We start from the raw sequence: 25,357 nt of genomic DNA on the forward strand, positions 1-25,357 counted from the left end.
TCTCCAGGTTTGAAAATCCTTTGGGAGACCAGTTGATCATGCAGTTTTATAGGGAAAATACCATTAAAAAAATTACAAATGAGCTCTCTAGTACAGTAAAAAACTATCCCCAAAATAGGCTGTCTATAAATGTTTTTTCTGGCTTGGTACTTAAAGGGTCAGACATTGACTTACAGGATCGCCTCTGCTAGGTGATACTTGTGAGATAGTATGTTTCATGAGCTATTTTGCTTTAATAGAACTAGTGGCATAATAGACTAGTAGCATGAAATACCTAGCGTCACCTAGTGCCCCTATTGTCACTACAGCTATGCCCGCTTTTTTATGACATCGGACTGATGCAATTTTTTGTCCTTTTTTTAAAGTTCAAAATTTATAACTGTGAAAAGAAGCTCCATTCTTCAATAAGTGTTGTAGTGTTATCCAACCAAAATTGTCTAAATTAGTCTGTTTGTCTGTCCAATGTGAGTTTTCTCTGGTCAGACATCAGAGCTAAAATATTACCTCATTGTATGAAAGTCCTGGAAGAGCTGCAGTGAAGGTTATCCCATTACAGCGTTTGCTGAAACAGATTGGTGGTTGTTCCTTGAGCACCCTTACTGAGTCTTAAGGGCTGAATCATTCTACTATGCTGTCTCCTCTCTCTCTACTCTCTGTCACAGATTGTGAACCCTGAGGAGTCATCATTTTTGGAGATACACTTGGGGTATTGTTCCCTCACAGTGGCATTATGATGGACTCTGGACCATCTACACTAAGTACATAAATCTGGGATTTGTTTACATTCTATGTGTACTTAGATCATCACTTTGGCACATTAGGTACTACATTTATACACTTTACGTAGTTGTGAGGTGACCAGCGTCGTAGTCGTGAGGAGGAGCTGCTGTGTCTCCACACCCTGGCACCCCACAAAGGAAACACAATGTCCCATCTGTTGTGTATGATACATCACTTGTCCCTCCTCAAACAGGAAGTCTCACCACTATATCTCACTGCTCTACACTACACCCAGTTCTAACTCCTCCCAACCTGGAAAAACCCTTATTCCAACTAAGTTTATTCTGGGACTCTCATTTCCTACCTCTATTGTGCCCCACTAATCTATTCCCAATTTTGTCCTTTTCTATCTTTTATATATTTCCATAATCTTGTACAAAATAGATGTAAAGTGCATGCACATTATAATAGCAGTAAACAAATACATTAACGTTCAGAAAACTCTATGAAGCAGCTCATATTTAATGCAAACACTGTTTAGAGAAGGAAAGGCCATGGCGGCCTCTGTCACCCCCTTACATAGTCACTGTCTGTTTTCTATATAGCATTATGCCATTGTATCTACTGTGGCTTTACTATTTATTAATGCTTTGATATATAAGTATAATAGGCTTTCTGGTGTATATCTTGTACATTGTGTGATGTAATCTTGTTGCTTGATATCAATTTTATGTCTGCCCCTGACTCTATGTCTGTTGATATTACTGATACAGTCAATTGTAGTATCTGCTGTCAGTCATCGGCATTTTCCCTACCAAATTGGTATTCTTAACCCCTTCCCGACCTGTGACACAGCATGTGCGTCATGAAAGTCGGTGCCAATCCGACCCATTACGCATATGCTGTGTCATGACTTCAAAGCTCCCCTGCGGGTTGGGTGACCGGGGTCAATGAAAGGTCACCTGACCCGCAGATACAGGGGGCTTTGTACGTCACCACAGGGAGCGTGGATTCGCCCCCATGTGGCTACGATCGCTCTGATTGGCTGTTAAAAGTGAAGCAACCAATCAGAGCGATAGTAATATTTCATCAATGAAATTTGATGAAATATTACAAACCAGCCATGGCCGATGCTGCAGTAGCATCAGACATGGCTGGAGACAGTTATCTGACCCCCCCACTGGCGATCTGCCCCCCACCACTGAATGAAAGTGGTGATGTGCCGCTGCTGTCATCATCTGCTCCCCCGCCTTCCCTTGGCTCCCACACCGGCTTCCGATCACCCCCCAGCTTCCAATCACCCCCCGGTACCTTCCGAGTGCCGCTGTCGCTCCTGGTGTCCCACGGTCCTGGATCATGGGCGCCGCCAGCTTGGAAAATGGCGGGAGCATGCGCAGTGCGCCCGCTCGAATCTGCGGCTGCAGATTCCATTCATTCATTTTGATCACTCTCACAGTGATCAAAATGAAAAAAAAGTAAATAAACACCCTGTTTATCACCCCCATAGGTAGGCACAACTAATAAAATAAACAAAATATTTTTATTTTTCCATTAGGGTTAGGGTTAGAATTAGGGTTAGGTTTGGAATTATGGTTAGGGTTTGGGTTGGAATTAGGGTTAGGGTTGGAATTAGGGTTAGGGTTAGAGTGGAATTAGGGTTAGGGTTAGGGTTGCAATTAGGGTTAGGGTTAGGGTGAAATTAGGGTTAGGGTTGCAATTAGGGTTAGGGTGGAGTTAGGGTTAGGGTTAGAATTAGAGTTAGGGTTGGAATTAGGGTTAGGGTTGGGATTAGAGTTAAGATTAGGTTTAGGGTTGTGTTGGGGTTAGGGTTGGGATTAGGGTTAGGCTTGTGGTTAGGGTTGGTATTAGGGTTAGGGGTGTGTTGGGGTTAGGGTTATAGTTAGGGTTGGGATTAGGGTTAGGGATGTGTTGGGGTTAGGGTTGTGGTTAGGGGTGTGTTGGGGTTAGGGTTGGAGATAGAATTGAGGGGTTTCCACTGTTTAGGCACATCAGGGGGTCTCCAAATGCGACATGGTGCCACCATTGATTCCAGCCAATTTTGCATTCAAAAAGTCAAACGATGCTCCCTCCCTTCCAAGCCCCGACATGTGCCCAAACAGTGGTTTACCCCAACATCTGGGGTATCAGCGTACTCAGGAAAAATTGCCCAACAACTTTTGGGGACTAATTTCTCCTCTTACCCTTGGGAAAATAAAAATTTGGGGGCTAAAAAATGATTTTTGTGGAACAAAAAATGATTTTTTCATTTTCACGTCTCTGCGTTATAAACTTCTGTGAAGCACTTGGGGGTTCAAAGTGCTTACCAGACATCTAGATAAGTTCCTTGGGGGGTCTATTTTCCAAAATGGGGTCACTTGTGGGGGGTTTCCACAGTTTAGGTACATCAGGGGCTCTGCAAATGTAACATGACGCCCGCAGACCATTCCATCAGTCAGCATTTCAAAATGTCACTACTTCCCTTCCGAGCCCCGACGTGTGCCCATACAGTGGTCATCCCCTACATATGGGGTACCAGCGTACTCAGGACAAACTGGACAACAACTTTTGTGGTCCAATTTATCCCGTTACCCTTGTGGAAAAAAAATTGCCGGCTAAAAATAATTTTTTTTGAGGAAAAAAAATTATTTTTTATTTTCACGGCTCTGCGGTATAAATTTCTGTGAAGCACTTGGGGGTTCAAGGTGCTCACCATACATCTAGATAAGTTCCTTGGGGGGTCTAGTTTCCAAAATGAGGTCACATGTGGGGGGTTTCTACTGTTTAGGCACATCAGAGGCTCTGCAAATGTAGCATGACGCCCGCAGACCATGCCATCAAAGTCAGCATTCCAAAATGTCACTACTTCCCTTCCGAGCCCCGACGTGTGCCCATACATTGGTTCCCCCCACATATGGGGTACCAGTGTACTCAGGACAAACTGTACAACTTTTCGAGTCCAATTTCTCCTGTTACCCTTGTGAAAATAAAAAATTGCGGACTAAAAAATATTTTTTTTAGGAAAAAAAAATATTTTTGACTTTCACGGCTCTGCGTTATAAACTTCTGTGAAGCACCTGGGGGTTCAAAGTGCTCACTATGCACCCAGATAAGTTCCTTAGGGGGTCTAGTTTCCAAAATGGGGTCATTTGTGGGGGAGCTCCAAAGTTTAGGCACACAGAGGCTCTCCATACACGACATGGTGTCCGCTAATGATTGGAGCTAATTTTCATTTCAAAAAGTCAAATGGCGCTCCTTCCCTTCTGAGCCCTGCCGTGCGCCCAAACAGTGGTTCCCCCACATATGGGGTACCAGCATACTCAGAACAAACTGGACAACAACTTTTGTGGTCCAATTTCTCCTGTTAGCCATGTGAAGATAAAAAATAGTGTGCTAAAAATATTTTTTGAAGAAAAAAAATGATTTTTTATTTTCACTGCTCTGCGTTATAAACTTTTGTGAAGCACTTGGGGGTTCAAAGTGCTCACTACACATCTAGATAAGTTCGTTAAGGGGTCTAGTTTCCAAAATGGTGTCACTTGTGGGGGGTTTTCACTGTTTAGGCACACAGGGGTTCCAAACGCAACATGGTGTCCGATAACGATTGGAGCTAATTTTTCATTCAAAAAGTCAAATGGTGCTCCTTCCCTTCCGGGCCCAGCCGTGCGCCTAAACAGTGGTTTATGACCACATATGAGGTATCGGTGTACTCAGGAGAAATTGCCCAACAAATTTTAGGATCCATTTTATCCTGTTGCCCATGTGAAAATGAAAAAACTGAGGCTAAAAGAAAATTTTTGTGAAAAAAAGTTTTTTTAACGGATCAATTTGTGAAGCACCTGCCAACAGCTTATCTTCCCAGAGAATGATAGGTTTGAGTATCCTGAAATCCAACAGGTTAGCCTATTTTCGCTCCACATCTACCATAGGGGATATTTGTAGTCCCACCAAAATGGGCTGTTTTGCCAGCATTAATATAATGTGTAAGACAACTTTAAGACAGAACAGTCATGAAAGATTAAGTTAGCGCCTGAAAGCATATACTTTGAATTTATGTCGAATTTACCTCCTTTGTGTAAATGACAAACAATGGGCTACAACATCTGCAGTAGTGAATGAGCTTCCATGTAATCCTCCACAAGTGGAAGCTATGCTATACCCTACATATGTATGTAATAATAGCATACATTTAAAACAATGTCAATTACCCAAGAGCTATGACATAATACATCCGCTGTAGTGAAAACATATCTTCAATTATTAAATGATGTCATCACTGATTTTATGAAAGGCATTCCATGACATGAAATGAGCAAAACTTGATATGCCAGTTAATTCATTCTGTATTATTAATGCTGTTTCTTTAGAAACCTCCAAATGTTTGAGAAATCAACTTCCTCCTACAGTGAGAATTAAAATGAATTGACATTTCTCTACAATGAAGCTCTTGGCCTCCTGCTGGAAGCATATGTCATGTTTACCGTGCGTTTCTCTTTTGGTGAAAAGTTTCTTTGTGTATATCGTGAGTGTTTGCTGCTGAATCCATTTTAAGATACGTACCAATGTCTGTGACATTTGAAAGTCACTTCATGGTTAATATGAATTTATTGTGTATTTTGTCTGTAGTACCACCCACTGTTCTGGGAATAATGATAAAAGGGCAAATCTGTTTGTACATTTGTTTGCTCTCTTTAGTCCTCTAATAAGTATTTCTATTTTATGTTATATGTGCTGTTTGCTTCTAACTTTAGCACTTTTGATATCTGATCTCGACCATTTAAAGGGCTTGTTCACATTTGGGGGTCTTTGCATTGATATCTATTTCTAGTCAACTGAAATTAGACCCAGAAAGGTTTTCTTTAAATGCCACCTCCCTTCTGGAACCATTCTTGTGTCTTCTGAGAAAATAAAACATGCAAAAGCTAAACTAAAACTGATTTAGTAGGCCAAAAAGACCTACTAAATCACTGCTAGATAGATATATTGTATCCGGGCTGTTAGTGCTTTCACTCTGGTTTCTAAAATGCTTATTTCCGAGGTGCCCTGCACACTATAGGTCTTTAACACTAGAAGAAATAAATACTGCTGGATGTAACTGTGTTATACAAGAGCAGTAGCGCCCTCTTCTCTGACAGCATTCAGTTCTCAGCAACTATTGGCAGAAACTGCCCCTTATGGTATTCATATTCTTTCTGTCCATCCATATAACTAATTTAGCTTTCTGACCAAAAACAAGGAGAAAGGGTATATACAGTATGGATATGATTAGTCAAGAATTGGAGTACAGGAGTCAGATACTCCTGATTTATGAAGGGGTACATACCTCCATGTGCTCTGCCAGAAGTGTCACCCCAGGCAGGTACAGGAGTGAGAATTCTGGCATACAGAACACTATAGTTTGTCTAACTCATGACGAGCTGTTCCGTTTCCGTTTCTGTGCTGCCCCAGCTCTGCCCATTTTGGAGTAGTTGAGAGAAACTGACATAAAGATGCCAAAAGTCGCAAAATTTTGACACAACCTCGAGTTGCGCCTAAATTTTGAGACTTTTCAAAGCTTTTACACCAGAATTCTGGTATGAAAGCTTTGATAAATCGGACACTATACGTACAAAAGTATTGGGACACCTACACATTACATCCACAGGAATTTTTAGGACATCCCATTCTAAACCCGTAGGCATTAATATGGACCTGGTTCACCCCTTTGCAGTTAAAACAGCATCCACTCTTATGGGAAGGTTTTCTACAAGATTTTAAAGTGTGTCTGTGGGAAATTATGCCTATTCATCCAAAAGAGCATTTGGTATGTCAGAAACTGATGGGCCTCACAATCTTCATTCTAGTTTATCGCAAAAGTGTTTAATGGGTTTGAGATCAGGGCTGTGTGGAGCAGTCATGTTCTTCCACACCAAACCATTTCTTTATGGACCTTGCTTTGTACACTAGGGCACAGTCATGCGGGAACAGAAAAGGGCCTTTACCAAACTATTTCTACAGGTTTGGAAGCATACAACTATCCAAATGTCTTGGTATGCTGAAGAATACTATGTGGAAGTATGTTTGGTCACTTTACAGAACCAGCTTCCACAGCTCCATTGTCCAGTGGCAGCGTGCTTTTCATTACCACATTCGATGCTGGACATTGCTCTTGGTGATTTAAAGAGTAACCATTGTTTTACTTTTGTAAATCGATCATACACGTGAAAATAAGCAACTTTTTAATATATCTTATGAGAGAAATCTGCTTCTTTCTCCATGACGGCTGATCATTCATTCTGAAAATTCCCAATTTATGGGTCAAATCTGTATTTAATGAAGACAAATAGTTACATTACTGAGATAGAAGATGGCAGCTGCTACTTAAAAGATTCTATATAAAGGGGATAGAGAGGAGCTAGAGGCAAAACACCCCCTCCTCCGCATTGTAGCATTATGTGGCCGAGTTCCTTTTCATGGCTGAGTTGCCTTTGTTCCTAAACACTTTCACTTTTCAATAATACCACTCCCAATGAATTGAAAGAAATTATTTGGAGTAGAAAAAAGCAAAAAGATTTGTATGACCCTGGTTTGGCATTTACATCAGTACCCTGTGGCAGCCATTCCTCAGCTGGCACTGAAATGCCAGTATTCTAGGTGCTTCTGGTGTTTGCAAGGCATTAGGCATCCATGATACTGTATCATGGCGTCATGTGAGATGTCAATACATGCGACAGACTGTAACGTCATGATGTCACACTGCGTTGTAAGCACCAGTGGCAACCAGGGTGGCGGCATTCAAGTGCCAGTTGAGGATGTTTGCACTGGCATTAAGCAACAGAGTCCTGGGAATCTTTTTGCTCATCTCTACTTATGAGGAAAGAGTTTTATGAACTGAGTTGTTTACACTCTAGCATCTGATTACAGGACCACGCTTGAATTCAAGGAGCTCTATAGAAGGATCAGGTGGCTGAGACTGAATTAAAAACTTGAATTCAATGAGTAAAGGGGGCTTTACACATAGCGATATCGCTAGCAATATCGCTAAAGCGTCATCGATTTTGTGACGCAGCAGCGGTATTGCTAGCAATATCGCTACATGTGATACTTACCTCCGACCGGCTCCCTCACTGGCTATCGCTGATCGCGCGAGATCGGCCTGGTCCATTTCTCGTCGTCGGCTTCCTGCTGGCGCTAACGAGCGAGCCATGGACGCGGGCGGAAGATGGATACCCTCGCCGCGTCTGAAAGGTAAGTGCGACCGCCAACCGCTGCTGCATCGCTAGTGAGATCTGCCTGTGTGGCAGCTCACTAGCGACCATTTAGCGATGCACCAGTGATCCTGACTGGGTCATATCGTGGTCGGGATCGCTGGTGCATCGCTAAATGTAAAGGGGCCTTAACAGTTACAGTTGTGTTCACATACTTTTGTGTAATAATTATAATTTTAAAGCACCATTAATTCTATTAATTAATTTAATCTAATATATAAAGCTCAATGTGGGTGTGTATGTATGTATGTGTGTGTGCATGTCCGGGATTGGCATCCGCACCGTCGCAGGTACAACCACAAAATTTGGCACAGTGACACGTCTGGACCCCAAGAGTGTCATAGGCTATGTTGTGAGGCAAAATTTTAACCCCGCGCGTTCCAATTCATCAAGCAATTTTGCCCCTATCTACATAATAGGGGAAAAAGTGTATGTATGTATTGGCATCTGCACCGTCGTAGCTAAAGCCACAAAATTTTGCAAAGTCATACGTCTGGACCCCGAGAGCGTCATAGGCTATGTTGTGAGGCGAAATTTTAACCCCGCATGTTCCAATTCACCAAACAATTTTGCCCCTATCTACGTAATGGGGAAAAAGTGAAAGGAAAAGTGTTGGAGGCAAATTGACAGCTGCCAGATGTGAGCAAGGGGGACTTAAAGAATGAGAGCGATGGTGCCAAAGAGTATATACCGTACAGTTGCTAAGGTGGGGCCCTGACATGGGATACTCACCACACACGGGGATATGAACCACACACAAAATGCGCCACACACTACCACGTGCTTCAACACATATACCACCCTCAGCACACATTTCACCACACATACATCAACCTCGCCACATAAAAGTCGAAACACAAAAGTCGCCACTCAAAACTCGCCACGCTGTCCCAGATTTGTTTAAAAGATGAAAAATGAGCTGTGATTGGTTGCTATCAGCAACAGTTTTCTTTGTAGACAGTTGTAGTAACTGAAGCCTATTATTCTTATCATTTCTATGGTGTTATCGTCCTTCCGTAAAGCTGGAAATAACACAATTTATTACCGTGCCAACACAGACCACATTCTGACACAGACTGCAGGGGGAGCCCAGTATCACCCAGGATAGTATTAGATACACGGCTCAGCAGTCAGTATCACACAGGATAGGATTAGATAAACAGCTCAGCAGTCAGTATCACACAGGAGAGGATTAGACACATGGCTCAGCAGGCAATATCACACAAGATAGGATTAGATTCACGGCTCAGCAGTCAGTATAACACAGGAGAGGATTAGACACATGGCTCAGCAGGCAGTATCACACACGATAGGATTAGATACACGGCTCAGCAGTCAGTATCACACAGGAGAGGATTAGATACACAGCTCAGCACACAGTATCACACAGAATAGTATTAGATACACGGCTCAGCAGACAGTATCACACAGAATAGGATTAGATACACGGCTCAGCAGTCAGCATCACACAGGACAGGATTAGACACATGGCTCAGCAGTCAGTATCACACCAGATAGGATTAGATTCACGGCTCAGCAGTCAGTATCACACAGGATAGGATTAGATACATGGCTCAGCAGTCAGTATCACACAGGATAGGATTAGATGCACGGTTTTTATGTGCAATATAATCATTATAATTTGTTATAACTAACCACAGTTGGTTACTATGCCCAGGCAACGCCGGGCTCTTCAGCTAGTTATATATATTATTACACATAACCTAAAGGGAATCCTTCAGCAGGTTTTGATTATGTAATCTGAAGTCAGCAGAAGATAGAGGCTGAAACACAGAATTCAGGGATGTGTCACTTGTCAAAGTGCCTACTGTTTACTAACTGTGTAGTATTTATCCCTAAGAGATTAACACTGCCAGACTAGTCTGGCAACTAAGCAGCTCACTGTCTATGGACTTGTACACAGAGAGCCTGATGTGGGCAGGATTATCTTTCTCTGCTCAGCTTCATTCTAAATCTAAAAGCTATGATTGTATCAGAACAACTTCACCCAGTAGTCTAAGTGACATATTGTTGGACTTATCTTCTCTTTGTCTACATCATGCTGCTCTCATATGAGGTAGCATTTTTTGCCTGCGTGAACTGGATTATTAATGACATCTGTTGAAAATTTCATGTCAATAGCACCTTTAGAAAATTATTATAAATACCTGAGGCTGATCAAGTAGTCTTGAATATGCAATTTTTATTTTGTCACACACACAGAATCCCCGACGTTTTGCCAAATAAGCCTTTATCAAGGGTATTTATCTAAACAAAATACAACCATAATATAAAGTTAGACATCTTGTCCGCCATAGACATAAAATAAAGTTGGTACAGTATCACTGACTTATGTATTTAGTACCAGAGGTAATATAGAAGAAAGACATTTAATAATTGCCAAAATTAAACAATAAACATAGGAGATTTATTCCTCTCCCTGGAGTGAGAACTCCATCATCAGAGTAAATCCTCATAGTACATCAAAAAAAGGGGGGGTTCAATCTGTAAATGAGGAAAAGGGGAAGAGAACAGTTACTCAAAACCATATGTAACATACATCCTAATGCGGCTAAAGGTACCCTTAAGAGATTGTGCAGCAAAAGGAAATAAAAGTACCTGTGTGGTGAAAAATTGGAGTTTCAGAAGCTGTAAGGTAAAAGAGAAAAAGGAAAGAATAAAGTAAGAAACACATTGTAATCAAAGAAGAAATTGTATATGGCAATATATCGCTAAACTTTACAAACCTCAAAAGAGAGAAGTGGTAGTGTGGATCTGCACCGCTGTCTGTGAAGCGTGTATGTGTGTCTAGGCCAGAACGAGCCTCTTTATAGCCCATTAATTGTTAAAATGTGCAACAGGTGGGACGGTACCTTGCGCCAGCATCGCGCATGCGCAGACCGTCTAATAGGACGGAAGTGGGGCATAGGTCGTAACAGTAAAAGGGAAGTGTGTCACAAAAGCGCGGTATTATATCGCGCATGTGCAGACCGTCAGCGCTGACGGAAGTGGGGCATAAACGTGTCTAAAACAGGAAGTGTGGCAGGAGAAGTAATATAAAAAAATTATGAATAACCGCAACGGCGCAAACATCAAAAATAGGGAGAGAAAAAGAATTTACATAATACTCTGTTTTATTGTATGTTAGAACTAAATCAGGTCCAGAAAAAAATAATTGTATGTCTATACAAGAAAGATAATAAATGCACAGAAAAGAGAGGAGAAAGGAGAAAAAAGGAAAATAGGAGAAAAGAAAGGGAAGAGAGAAAAAAAACACCCAGTGGAAGAATAGGAGCCAAAGATAGGTACCTTCCTCCCGCGATTAGGTCTGTAAGAGACAAAAAGAAAAAATAATTGAATTACATAAAAAAAAAATATATATATGGTAGTTAAATGGATATACATAATAAAAAAGTACACATGCTTACACACGTTAAACATCATATAAACATATACATATATATCTGGCAATACATCTACCCTATACATTCATATCTTATACATATACATATATAGTACATACATGCAAAACCTAAGGTGTCTATATGTATGCATACATACATATACATGCATACGCAAACTCCTAATATAGTGGAATACCCGTATTGTTCTCTATAAAAAGAGGATCAAAGCACCTGCACTCCACATTGCTATTATAGAGACAAAATTTTTTTTTATATATACCATAGTAGAAAGTCTGGAGAAAAGGGAGAGTTCAAATGGAAATTGATGGAAATTAATAGAAAACCTCATACTCCCTATTCAGGCCTAGAGGTTCCACAGTTTGAAGAGCATAAATTCAATAAGCCTCTCTTTCTTTCAATCTTTGTATCCTGTTGCCACCTCATCTAGCAAGAGGTACACTATCGATTATTTGATAGTGGAGTTGAGAGACATTATGATGTGGGCAGCATGGTGGCTCAGTGGTTAGCGCTGCAGCCTTGCAGCGCTGGGGTCCTGGGTTCGAATCCCACCAAGGACAACATCTGCAAGGAGTTTGTATGTTCTCCCCGTTTTGCGTGGGTTTCCTCCGGGCACTCCGGTTTCCTCCCACACCCCAAAGACATACTGATAGGGAATTTAGATTGTGAGCCCCATCGGGGACAGTGATGAAAATGTGTGCAAACTGTAAAGCGCTGCGGAATATGTTAGCGCTATATAGATTCCCCAACATATCCGAGACCGCATGGGCATTTTATGAGATATATTAAAACACAGAATTCAGGGATGTGTCACTTGTCAAAGTGCCTGCTGTTTACTAACTGTGTAGTATTTATCCCTAAGAGATTAACATTGCCAGACTAGTCTTGCAACTAAGCAGCTCACTGTCTATGGACTTTGTACACAGAGAGCCTGATGTGGGCGGGATTATCTTTCTCTGCTCAGCTTCATTCTAAATCTAAAAGCTATGATTGTATCAGAACAACTTCACCCAGTAATCTAAGTGACACATTGTTGGACTTATCTTCTCTTTGTCTACATCATGCTGCTCTCATATGAGGTAGCATTTTTTTTGCCTGCGTGAACTGGATTATTAATGACATCTGTTGAAAATTTCATGTCAATAGCACCTTTAGAAATATATTTCCTTAGAAAATTTGTGACGTGTTCAAAACTTATTTCACCTGCTGCGTATATAAATATATATATATATATATATATATATACTAGTAAAATAAACATAACCTAAAGGTACTGTCACACTTAGCGATGTACCAGCGATCCCGACCAGCGATATGACGCGGTCAGGATCGCTGGTACATCGCTAAGTGGTCGCTAGTGAGCTGCCACATAGGCAGATCTCACTAGCGACATCGCTGGAGACGGGGATCGCTACTTACCTGTCACACTAGGCGATCCTGCGTCCTCCCGCCCGGCTCCACGCGTCGCTCGTCCTCACAGCAGGAAGCGCCACAGGAAGCTGACGACGAGAAACAGTCCTGAACGTTCTCGCGCGATCAGCGATAAGCAGCGGGGGAGCCGGTCGCTGGTAAGTATCAGACACAGAGATATCGCTAGCAATATCGCTATAACGTCACTAGTTATAACGATATTGCTAGCGATATCTCTTAGTGTGACATACCCTTAAGGCTTACAATCTTCAAACTTCAAACTATTAAGGAAAGAGACAATAACTTAAGGAGTTGGCACATCTCAGGTGGTAATGAGTTAGAAGTGGTTTTATTGTAAGCTGTAGGCTTTGCTGAAGAGATGAGTTTTCAGGTGTCTACAGGCTAAAATTGTGGTAGATAATCTCATATGCCAAGATAGTAGTGTATCACCAGATTTGGCAATATAAAGATTATATATTATTAAACAGATCTCTTATATCTAGTGAGGCTGGTTTGTTTGCATTCACATTCCACGTCATAATATCAGGCAGAAAACTTTAAAAAAGGATTGTGCAGCCAATGTGATATTGATCTACATAGTGAGCACATCAGCTTCATTGGGCCTATCAGTTCTATTTAGTATTGTAAACAGTTTGTTTTGTGAAATTTGGAAGCAGATCCCCTTTAAATGGTATTGTAGACTATACAGAATGTGCACTATTGGCAGTTGTGCCTCCTTTCTGCCACCACACTGAAGACTGCGTTTCATGAGGTCAGAGGTACAGTATACATCTGTGATTCAATGACAATAGGTGATTGTTAAGCAGATTGTCAGTTTTATGACCTAGTTCGCTATTTCTAGAAAAGCAGCATCTGGATTATTTTCTGGTAAAATGATCCTGTGTGAGAGAAAGACGGGTCACATTTCACTAAGAAAGGACAATGGACCTATTAAGGGTTGCCTATGGAGTTTTACAACATACATTTTCAATTACGCTGACTCAGAATAAGGCAGACTTTTGGTTGACTATCCAGGGAATGCTGAGACTATTAGTCATTCATTATGTGAGAAAACTCATATTTTTAAGAACTCTGCTCATAAAGTTTTTGACACCAGTTCTCCCTGTCATATTATCTTACAGAACTGTATATCATGATACAGAAGATAAATAAACTACTTATGGCATGTAAGATATTTGTTCTTCAGGGGCCTCCTTTTTATGAAAATGAAGCCTTATTGTTATAAGAAGTTCCAAAATGTACTTTGTGATTTTTAACATTTTTAGTCCTGTGATGTCAGTGGATGTAACCCATTTTGTTATTTTTTTTATCTATTGAGCTACATTGTATCAAACCTACAATCCAATTCAAAACTTCAGCCATGATCAGGGCTACGTTTATTAAAGTGTTAAATATTTCAGTTTTTAATTCGATGTCAAGTAAGGCCTGTTTCACACATCAGTTTTTAAGGTCAGTCGAAATCCGCCAAAATAGCGGAAAATGGATCCGCAGGCGGACTGACAGCAACGGGTGTCATCGGAGTGGCGGATGGACGGATCCAGGGAAGGTTAGAATTTAAAGGAACCCGCTCCCGATTGCAGAGATGGGCGCGAGAAGAGATCGGCGCGATCTCGCGACATTGCAGAGATGGCCGCGAGAAGATATCAGCGCGATTTCGCGGCATTGCAGAGATGGCCGCGAGAAGATATTGGCGCGATCTCGCGGCATTGCAGAGATGGTCACGAGAAGATATCGGCGCGATCTCGCATGGTCTCGCGGCATAGCAGAGATGTCCGCGAGAAGATATCGGCGCGGGGAGAGAGAAAGAGATGTTAGCGGCTCCCGGGATGGTAGTCAAGGGTTAAACTGCCTCCCGGAGTGAAAATAGCGGACCGTCACTGCAAAAAAACGTTGCAGGGTACGTCTCATCTGCCCAGGAGCCTCTAAAATCTTGGCGGATCCGTACAATAACGGGTGTGACGGACGACCGTCGGTCAGGATCCGCCAATAATGTAAGTCTATGGGTTTAAAAAACGGATCCGCCCCTTTTTTGGCGGATCCGTTTTTTACAAAATTTGGCGGATCTTGACTGATGGGGAAAAAACTGATGTGTGAAACAGGGCTAAATTCAAAGTTCTTGAAATAGTAAAAATCCTTTAACAACTCAATTCTAATTTGATTTTGAATTAAATAATATTCACTTTATTGGCCCTGCTAGAATTTTCTTTTTTAAGAATATATTATTATTATGAAGGCAAAGGGTAGTCTACTACAGAATGAGAAAATACATAAGAAATCACATTCACTTAAACTACATTTTCAAAAGATAATCATGTACCCTTCCTCATTATTTTAGTTGACTTACTACTAGTGCGAATTCAATGTCCTTTAATTTGAAAATAAACACATATGGAATTAGGTTCAAATCCTAAACCTGTTTAGTTAATAATTGTGACTTATAATTAATTAGGATGATTAGTGATATCAAGAAGTGCATCTTATTAAATCATTTTGAGCTATTGGGGCGATTCATCAAAGTGTTTTCGCCACAAAACTGACATAAAACCCTTTTTTAGAAATCAGAAAATTGGAGAGGAGTTGAGATAGCATGGTGCATTGCTACATTCAACCATCAAATTTATCAATAGTGCCAGTATTTCTTATGACAGAACTGATACTCTAGTCCCTGACTGGAGTAGCATTTCTAGTGATGTGCCAGAGGCATAGAATTCATTTAGCGGCATACGTCTCTTAAAGAATTTGGCACATCTTATTGCTGTATGGTCCTCATTAAAGGTGGTGTTCAAGATACCAGTCTTAATGAATCAGGGTCTATATTTTTTATAATTGTACCTTACTAATGGTACATGCAGACAAGCCGATGATTAGCGAATAAGTGTGCATAAGAACACGTGTTCTCAATTACCAGAATGTGTAAACATTTCAGCGATTACCCGACGAATGAGCAAGACCATTGTGTATTTGGTGATCAAATCGTTTATGTTGGCATAAAATCCATCGTTATTGGCAGTACATCACCCAGTAAGAACATGATGCTGTATGGGGGCAGAACAAACGTAATAACACTTGTTCTATTCACATAAGTTTTCAGAGGTTCATATACAGAGGCCAGAAAAAGAGCATTGATCGACTTGTGTATATATAGTTGACCACCACTCATTAACGGGTTGAGATCGGCCTGTCTAAATGAGCTTTAACACATGTATCATTATAAGCTGATGTGGGCTCAATGGGCCCACCAGAGTTGATGTGCAAGGCCAGATTGATGAACGAGCATGGAGAATCAATACAGTATACGCACACATGTTACAGTTTTTGGCAATATCTATAAAGTGTCTGCACAGTATCTACTAGTAATAACGGTGATGAAACTATTCTGTGTATAGTTATATTTTTACCATGGTATTCCATTTGCACTAGTGTAATGTTATGAATCTAGAGCAGAGACTCCCTCAAACGCCCAAGAAGATCCTTGCATGTAATAAATAGCTGACTCATTTATTTACATAGCTTTAAATATCGGAGCATGAACACCCAGTGATTTCAATGGGCTGTTTATTTGGTCTTCATAAGTAACCATAGATTTGGCTATCTGTTATTTCAAGTGAATGAGAGTTACAGAAACCTACAAGTCAATATAAAACAAATATATCCATTTATTACCACCATCCATTTATTTGAATATAAACCCCCCTTTTTATAACTGATTTATAGAAAATTTCTCCAAAGTCATGAATCCTCATACTCACAGTTAATTAAACTTGCTGTCTGAAGGTACTGTTGACTAGAGCAACCTATGCCCAGATTAATATTGGCAGTATAATTTGTATGGGGACCTCCCATTTGTACCTTGATGGTAAAAGTTAGAAAAACAAGTTTATCATGTCCAATCCTTTTTTAGGCTGGAAGATAAGCTAATGTCAAGCCTTTAGATTTTTTGTGTGTATACATATGAGCAAAAATCTTTAGGTATTATTTTGTTCTGCATGTCCTATTATTTTTCACAAATGTCTAAACCATTTAATGGTACAAATTAACTCAATACTTGAGTAAGACTCATAAAGGTAATGTGTCAAAATATACTTTACATCCAAATGCTTATTACGCCTGTGTTTCTTGGGACTACAGAAATTACAAAGGATTGTATCCTTATTGCAAAAGACATCTCCTCCTTGCTCCTTGTGAGGTCAGATATCCATGTGTTGCTAAAGTCCACCCTGTAACTGAAAGCAATTATCATTATTTATGGTGTTCTTGGTTGCATTAGTGAATCAAACCTAATGTTTATGTCAGTGAGCTTACAAGCTCTTAGATGATTACAATAGCTTTGTTGACGTCTTGCCATGTAAGTTGACGCAACGGCATGTCAAGTTCAGGAGACTTGTATATGTCAAGGCAGGAATCTTTAGATGCAAGTATAAGATATTTTTTAAAGACTTACTTAGGATGGACATGTATATAATTCAATTTCTTAAAGCAAGGGCAGTCACATGTACTCGGTTTTATGGGACACTAATGTAAAGTATGTTTCTGTTATAGCAGAGAGGTTTATGGGCATATCTGAGCAGGGGGAATATCTCGGTTAGACAAAGGATATTGCTTTATTCTTCCCATGAATGCCATTAGATTTTATGACCATATGAGCTACACGGCATGTTGATTATATTTCCATCACCCAACTAAAGTGACTTTTAAGAAGTTGACTTTTGTAAAGTTGCTATTAGAGTACAGATATTCTTTATGTAACGTTATATAAATATATATAATTTTTCTGTAGAGCGTGGGTCACCTCGTGATTTAGTGACTAAGGACATTACAGACACTACAATCGGAGCCTCGTGGACAGCAGCTCCTGGAATGGTTCGAGGTTATAGAGTTTCATGGAAATCACTGTTTGATGATGAGTCAGGAGAGAAGAACGTGCCTGGCGATGTAATAAACACAGTGTTGGATAACCTCACACCAGAGACAAAGTATCAAATCTCAGTTTTTGCTAATTATAAAAGTGGTGAAGGACCTCCCCTCGAAGGAGAAGCTACTACAGAAGGTAAAACTCAATCTTTATAAAAACCTTTTATGGATTTTTTCATGTTTATTACACAACTTCTCAACTATTATATACAGCCACATTCTCCAACCAGTGGATGAGGCTTCACATGTGGTTCTTAGGTTCCTTGCATATGTCTGTTCCAGATACTCTTGTGCAATACAGGCACAAGGGAGACCATAGCATTATTAAAAATTAGTAAAGGGGCCAAATCATATCTCTGGGAGATAACATTAGGGTAGAAGTCATATCGCTAAATTATATCTTTAATTGTTTTTTAATATGCAGTGCAGCTTGTAGACGATCTTTCTCATCTTACTCCTGCATACCCATCATGAAGACTGGTATATGAAACTCCAGTCTTAATAAATATTCTTTTTCCACAGCCATAAGGGATGCTGATGAGCTTAATTGACATCTCTCAGGATCAAATGGATATTAAATATGTCCTTGTATATGGAATGCTCTTCTACAAAAATTATCGTTATGTTTAAATTTAATTGATTAGTGTTTTCCATAGCTTAATGTGGCGTATCATAGTCATTTTCTGATGTTAACTATGTGTTTTGATTTGTGAGTATAAACCATTTAGAAAGTGAGCTGGTTATAAAGATCTGGACTCATTTACTGTGAGACACATTACAAAATTAAGAAGTTTGTTCATCCCTTTTCTTAAAGGGAATCTGTCAGTAGAATCAACCCTCCTAAAACATTTATATGGGAATTTAGGTCATAGTAAGTTGAATAAATGATACTTTGATATCGTTTAAATGAAAGTTGAGACATGTAATAACTGACAGTTTGTTGTCCTGATCTACATGTCTCACACTGGTAACACCACCTATCATTTAAAATAAAGCCTGTAGGTAGATTGTCAGGGAGATCTATGTCCGGCCCACAGAACTTAAAAATTAATTTACAGATTAAGAAAAAATTAGATTTCTCTGGAAAAAGACATCAGATTCCAGTTATCAAGTTATCATTCTTTTATGTCCTGCATGCCCACATTGATGGCTGAGGTGGGTTTATCCTACTGACAGACTCTCTTTAAACTTAGCCCAGCATGGTCAAATATTTGAAAAAATAATGAATATTTACCAACTTTTGTTGTACTGCCTGTGTATACTGTAAGTGTACTGTTAGTGTGTCTGCATTGAGTAAGTACTATGCAATTGTTTAGTAAGTTTGATGGCTTATGCTATCATGTGTGGCAGCATTAATGAAGAATTGTGGGAAAAACACATTTACTGTAGTGTTAGTCACTAGAGAACCCACATTCATTTAATAGAACTTCCATACTTACAGTGGACCATGACCATATTTAAGCTGTGACACATTTTCCATATCATCAAGACTTTATGACGGGACTCGTGCAGCTGTTGACTTGCATCACCTTAGACATCATGTTTAATCTCGAGTGTGTCATACTTCTACACTTAGATGCAGATAGGCCTATTTTGTATGTATAAAATGTCAAGAATTTCAGGAAATTCCCTCAGAGACATCTGTTGACAGATTTCCCAAGTGTTATTATTTCCAATTTTAAAGACATATGGAAAACATGTGGATGATTTACTGAATCCTTGAATCCTTGGTATTTATCATATTGATTTGCTTATGGAAAAAAACATTTTTTTCTTCCACTTTATAGGGACTGCTAGTTTATGATTGATTACCACATTAATAGTGAAATCAATAGATATGAAGGCAACATACACATGTTTATCACAGTCATCATCACTAGGCTTCCTCTAAGAAATGTTTTTAACTTTGCAGTCAGAAGTGAAACTTGTAACCATAGGGCCACTGGTGGACACAGACAGACAGATAAGTCCCCTGTGCAAGAACAGTATTTGGGCCCTTACCTCTAGGACCCTGTGTGGCGGTCCCAATGGTATGACCGTCCCGGCATAGGCATTTATTCGCCAACCTATACAGGCGATCGCACTTCTATGAACACAAAATGTTTATTAATATTATCATTCTATACCCATAGAACATCCTGTTCTTCTAAGCAAGCTCATCTCGCCTCACGAGCAAGTGCTTTGCTCATTCGTCAGTTGATTGCTCGCCTGTTTAAATTGACAGATATTCAAGAAACAAGCGATCCTAAGAATGCTCATGTACAATTCTCTAAATAGTCCCATACATGTGTGCATTTGATTATAATACTTATGAAAGTAGCAAAGAATTTCACTTTACTTAGATACAGGAAAGATGTATATCTTTGTACCGTGTTAGCCAGTAGATAGAAAAATATTCAGGATTGAGAGTCCTCAGTAGTTGATACCTTTTAATGGCTAACTGAAAAGATGGTAATACATTGCAAGCTTTCGAGACTACTAAGGTCTCTTCATCAGGCTAGACTAATACAAAATCTGAAGTCACATAAAATGTAAAACCTGTCCATTTATAATGACCACGGACAAGATAAAGATCCCCAACTCACATCAGGACTACAAGATCCCAGGTACTTTCACCTGCATTACATCTAATGTGGTGTACTTAATTATTTGTACTAAATGTCCAACTGGGGGTCTGTATGTGGGGGAGACAGGGCAAAAGCTTAGAACAAGGATGAATGCTCATCGTCACACAATAAGAGAAAAAAGAATGGATCTACCTGTGGCAAAACATTTCTGTATCCCTGATCACAGCAGCATGGATATGAAATTACTGGTATTGAAAGGTAACTTCACATCTCAGATAGAGAGACGAGTTTGGGAGTACAAATTTATGACGAACTTTGACACTCTCAGTGCTGGAATGAATGTGTCGCATGGATTTATGTCTTTTTACATCAATTAAGGAATTTCCTTTTAAAACCTTGCAGGGCAACACAGAACTAGACCCCAATCAGAGGACCATAAAACATCCAGACTCCTTATCTATGAACTGGTCCAATGTTTATATTTATGTTTCTCCCTCTCCCATATTGATAGTTCTGCTTCACGTCACTTGTCTTATCTATTGCATTTTTTCTAGGCTGTATTGTGCATAAATATGTGACTTCAGATTTTGTATTAGTCTAGCCTGATGAAGAGACCTTAGTAGTCTCGAAAGCTTGCAATGTATTACCATCTTTTCAGTTAGCCATTAAAAGGTATCAACTACTGAGGACTCTCAATCCTGAATACTTTACTTAGAAGAATCCATTTGATGCGCTAACACAGGATGTTATTTGTTATAAACAGTATCGCCAGATGCCAAGAAGCTCCGAGTCACTGATGAAACAGAAAATACAATGAAAGTCACGTGGCAACCCGCTCCAGGGAATGTGGTGAATTACCGCGTTATCTATCGATCACGAGCAGGTGGAAGACAAGTGAGTGCTAAAGTCCCACCTGCAGTCACCTCCACTGTATTAAAGAGGCTCCAGCCCAGGACCACCTATGATATCACAGTAGTCCCAGTGTACAGATCAGGGGATGGAAAAGCAAGGCAAGGAGAAGGAACAACAGGTATGGTTAAAAACAACTTTATTCTCTGAACTTTCTAAGACACATTGAAATTGAAGAAAACTGGTTAGAGCAGTTTTTGTCTTGTGCCAAATTCATGAACCACCTTTGCCATGTTGAACAAATTTGTGGCAAAAATGTCAATGAATACTGTAAGACAGGAAAAAGAAAGTGACAACAGGAAATCACAAATAATGTTTTTTTCAAAACCTAGGGGATCATGGTAAAATCTGTCTGAGACGAATTTTAATATTAAAACCCTTGGTTAGTAAAATTTACAATCCATGGAAACAGTGATGGAAAGTTTATTACATTTCAGAATGGAAATGGTGTCTGTAGAAAGTGACTATATACAATCATATATAAAACTAGCCTTTTTTAACATAGACATTTTCATTGCCAGTGAAATCATTGCCAGGAAAGATTATTTTTTTTCCCAATGTAGCATAAATGGCCAATTCTGCAGTGGAATATTTTGTTAGGCTTCCAGCAGTACATGTGAACATAGCTGTACTATACCTTCCCAGCCAATGTACATTTGGCAGAACTCAGTACTGTATGTCAAAAAATTGACCAGTCTCAACTGTTGAACTTGTTTCTTTAAAGTGTTACCTTTAGGTAACAGCAGGTAGTGGACCATCAACTTTCTTGCACTAAGTCTGTCATTCAACCCGTCATGGTGAGCATAGATTGATCATTCTGTCTCAGCTACAGCCACCAAATTGCCCTAACAAGATGGTTAACTCAGTGCATAAATCTATAAAACATTGATATTTTTAGGGGTACTGAGAAGCAGAGGAAAATACCTATCTAACATTTCAGAAGTTTCTACAATGTAAAGATTTGTTTGGATTTGTTTTGTTAATAGTCCGTTTTTTACTATATTTTTAGCTTCCCCTTTCAAACCACCAAGAAACTTAAAAACATCAGATCCAACTATGTCAACATTCAGAGTGACGTGGGAACCTGCTCCTGGTGAAGTGAAAGGATATAAAATCACTTTCCATCCGTTAGGTGATGAAGAGCAGTTGGGAGAAATGATAGTTGGTCCTTATGATAATACAATCGTTTTGGAAGAACTCAGGTTGGTGAATAAAGCCTTATGTCCAATAATGATGACACTTTTACCCCTTCAAAGTAAATCTGTCAGCAGGTTTTTGCCACCTACCTGAGAGGAGCATAATGTAGAGATAGAGACCCTGATTCCAGTGATGTGTCTCTTACTGTGCTGCTTAGTGAAGTTTTGATAAAATCACTGTTTTATTAGCAAGAGATTACCATTGGAAGACAAGTAAATCTGCTGTCATGTAGTCCTACACATTCATGAGCTCTGCATACCTCTGCCCCCACCATTGATTGGCAGCTCTCTGTGTTCACAAAGCTGCCAAGCAGTGGTGTGTAAGTTGTTATATTAGGCTCAACATTGAGATAACTGGTAGATCTGAAGTAGCCCAGTAAGTAACACATCGATGGAATCAGGGTCTCTGTCACTACATTATGCTGCTCTCTAATGGACTAGCAAAAACGTGATGGCAGATTCACTTAACCAACCTCCACCATAATAGACACAGTTCCTTTCTGGACTCCTTTCTCGCTTTTTTGAGTAGAAAGAAACTGTCAAATGGTCCTCGTTATTACTATGCCCACCCTTCATGCAAGGTAGTTACTCAGAGAGGACCTCCCTCTTCTTACTGTGCTTGGTTAAATATCGTATTTTTTGGACTATAAGATGCACCAGACCAGGAGACCTAGTTTTAGAGGAGGAAATTAGGGGAAAAAAAATGAAACAAAAAATGTGGTCAATTCTGTACTTAATATCCCCTATCCTGGTATATATGGTCCCCTCATTCCCATCCTGATACACATAGCCCCCTCATCCCTATCCTGGTATGCATGGCCACCTCATCCCTATCCTGATATGCATGGCCCCCTCATCCCTACCATGGTATGCATGGTCCCCCTCATCCCTACCCTGGTATGTATGGCTCCCCCTCATCCCCACCCTGGTATAAATGGCTCCCTCATCCCCATCCTGGTATGCATGCCTCCTGATCCCTAGACTTGTATGCATGCCCCCTTATCACCATCCTGGTAATTGGTCCCCCTTATCCCAATCCTGGTAGGAATGGTCCCCCTCAGCCCTATCCTGGCAGGAATGATTGCCCTCATCCCTATCCTGGTATGCAGGGCACCCCCATCTCATCCTGGTATGATTGTCCCCATCCCAGTTCTGGTATGCATGGTCCCATCCTTACCCTGTTATGATTGGCCCCCAACCCCATCCTGGTATGTATAGTCCTATCAAAAAACATTAAAAAAAAACCCATTGCACTTACCTTCCTGGTGCTCCCTCGCATCTTCCTGCACCAATGCAAGCAGGTGCTTAATGCTTGTAAGCAGCGCATGCCAGGAAGGTCCCATGGAATGGGGTGAATATTCATTTCTCTTAAGTATCGGCACATGTGACCGCCGGCAGCAGCAGGAAGGCTCCGGCTGACACTGTGCTCGCTAAAGAGCAATGAATGCTGTCTGCGCACACAGTCCCCACAGTCTGCATTGTGCATTCCGGCAGCTGCCCTTTGGCTTGCAAGCAGCGTATGACCTCCCTGGCATGCGCTGCTTACAAGCATTAAGCAGCTGCTAGCATCGGAGCAGGACGATTCATGAGAGCTCTGGGAAGGTAAGTGTAATGCTTTGTTTTTTTTAATGTTTTCTGATGGGGCCATATATATCAGGATGGGGGCCAATTATACCAGAATAAGGAAAGGATGGGACCAATCATACCAGGACCGGGATGGGGGCCAATCATATCAGGATGCCATTAAAGAGAAATTAATATTCATTGTCCTCCATGCCCATGGACGTGGAATGCAGTGAATATTCATTTCTCTTTAGCAGCAGACAGAGTAATTAGCCGCAGCAGCCGGCTCCAGTCTCTGTGACCCACTGATCTGCTGAAACCACTCCACCATAGCCAGAGCCAGTACATCCGGGCTATAAGACGCATCCCCCATTTTTCTCACATTTTTGGAGGAAGAAAGTGCATCTTATAGTCCAAAAAATACAGTATGTGTTTGTACAGGTGAAACAATCTGATATCAGATAAAAATAAAGTAGCAAGTTTTTAATAAAATGTATGAATGGTGAAGATTAACCCCTTTACTCCCAAGGGTGGTTTGCATGTTAATGGCCGGGCCAATTTTTACAATTCACTGTCCCTTTATGAGGTAATAACTCTGGAACGCTTCCATGGATCCCGGTGATTATGACACTGTTTTCTCGTGACATATTGTACTTCGTGTTAGTGGTAAAATTTCATTCATATAACTTGCATTTATTTGTGAAAAAAATGGAAATTTGGTGAAAATTTTGAAAATTTCGCAATTTTCCAACTTTGAATTTTTATGCTCTTAAATCACAGAGATATGGCACACAAAAAAACTTAATAAGTAACATTTCCCACATGTTTACTTTACATCAGCACAATTTGGGAACCAACATTTTTTTGTTAGGAAGTTATAAGGGTTAAAAGTTGACCAGCGATTTCTCATTTTTACAACACCATTTTATTTTTAGGGACTACATCACATTTGAAGTCACTTTGAGAGGTCTATATGATAGAAAATACCCAAAAGTGACACCATTCTAAAAACTGCACCCCTCAATGTGCTCAAAACCACATTCACGAACTTTATTAACCCTTCAGGTGCTTCACAGGAATTTTTTGAATGTTTAAAAAATGAACATTTAACTTTTTTTCCCAAAAAAAATTACTTCAGGTTCAATTTTTTTATTTTACCAAGGGTAACAGGAGAAATTGGACTGGAAAAGTATTTGTGCAATTTGTCCTGAGTATGCCGATACCTGATATGTGGGGGGAACCACTGTTTGGGCACATGGCAGAGCTCAGAAGGGAAGGAGCGCCGTTTGACTTTTTCACTCCAAAATTGGCTGTAATTCAGATCGGATGCCATGTCAAGTTTGGAGAGCTCCTGATGTGCCTAAACAGTGGAAACCCCTCACAAGTGACTCAAT

At 40.2% G+C, this 25,357-nt stretch overlaps 1 protein-coding gene across 3 annotated transcripts in view; it reads left to right on the plus strand.

The window, feature by feature from the left end:
* Positions 1 to 25,357, plus strand: part of COL12A1 (collagen type XII alpha 1 chain) — a 221,073-nt gene that overhangs the window by 43,625 nt on the left and 152,091 nt on the right. For 2 of the 3 annotated variants that reach the window (XM_073569320.1, XM_073569322.1), the window contains exons 14-16: positions 17,595 to 17,864; positions 21,059 to 21,325; positions 22,214 to 22,406. The exons of the other annotated variant lie outside the window; for it this stretch is intronic. In XM_073569320.1, the coding sequence (XP_073425421.1) occupies positions 17,595 to 17,864; positions 21,059 to 21,325; positions 22,214 to 22,406 (730 nt within the window). The remainder of the gene's footprint in view (positions 1 to 17,594; positions 17,865 to 21,058; positions 21,326 to 22,213; positions 22,407 to 25,357) is intronic. 3 annotated transcript variants of the gene reach the window in all.

Source organism: Dendrobates tinctorius, unplaced genomic scaffold (assembly GCF_039654945.1).
Source record: "Dendrobates tinctorius isolate UK_male_01 unplaced genomic scaffold, ASM3965494v1 ptg000024l, whole genome shotgun sequence".
Taxonomy (NCBI): domain Eukaryota; kingdom Metazoa; phylum Chordata; class Amphibia; order Anura; family Dendrobatidae; genus Dendrobates; species Dendrobates tinctorius.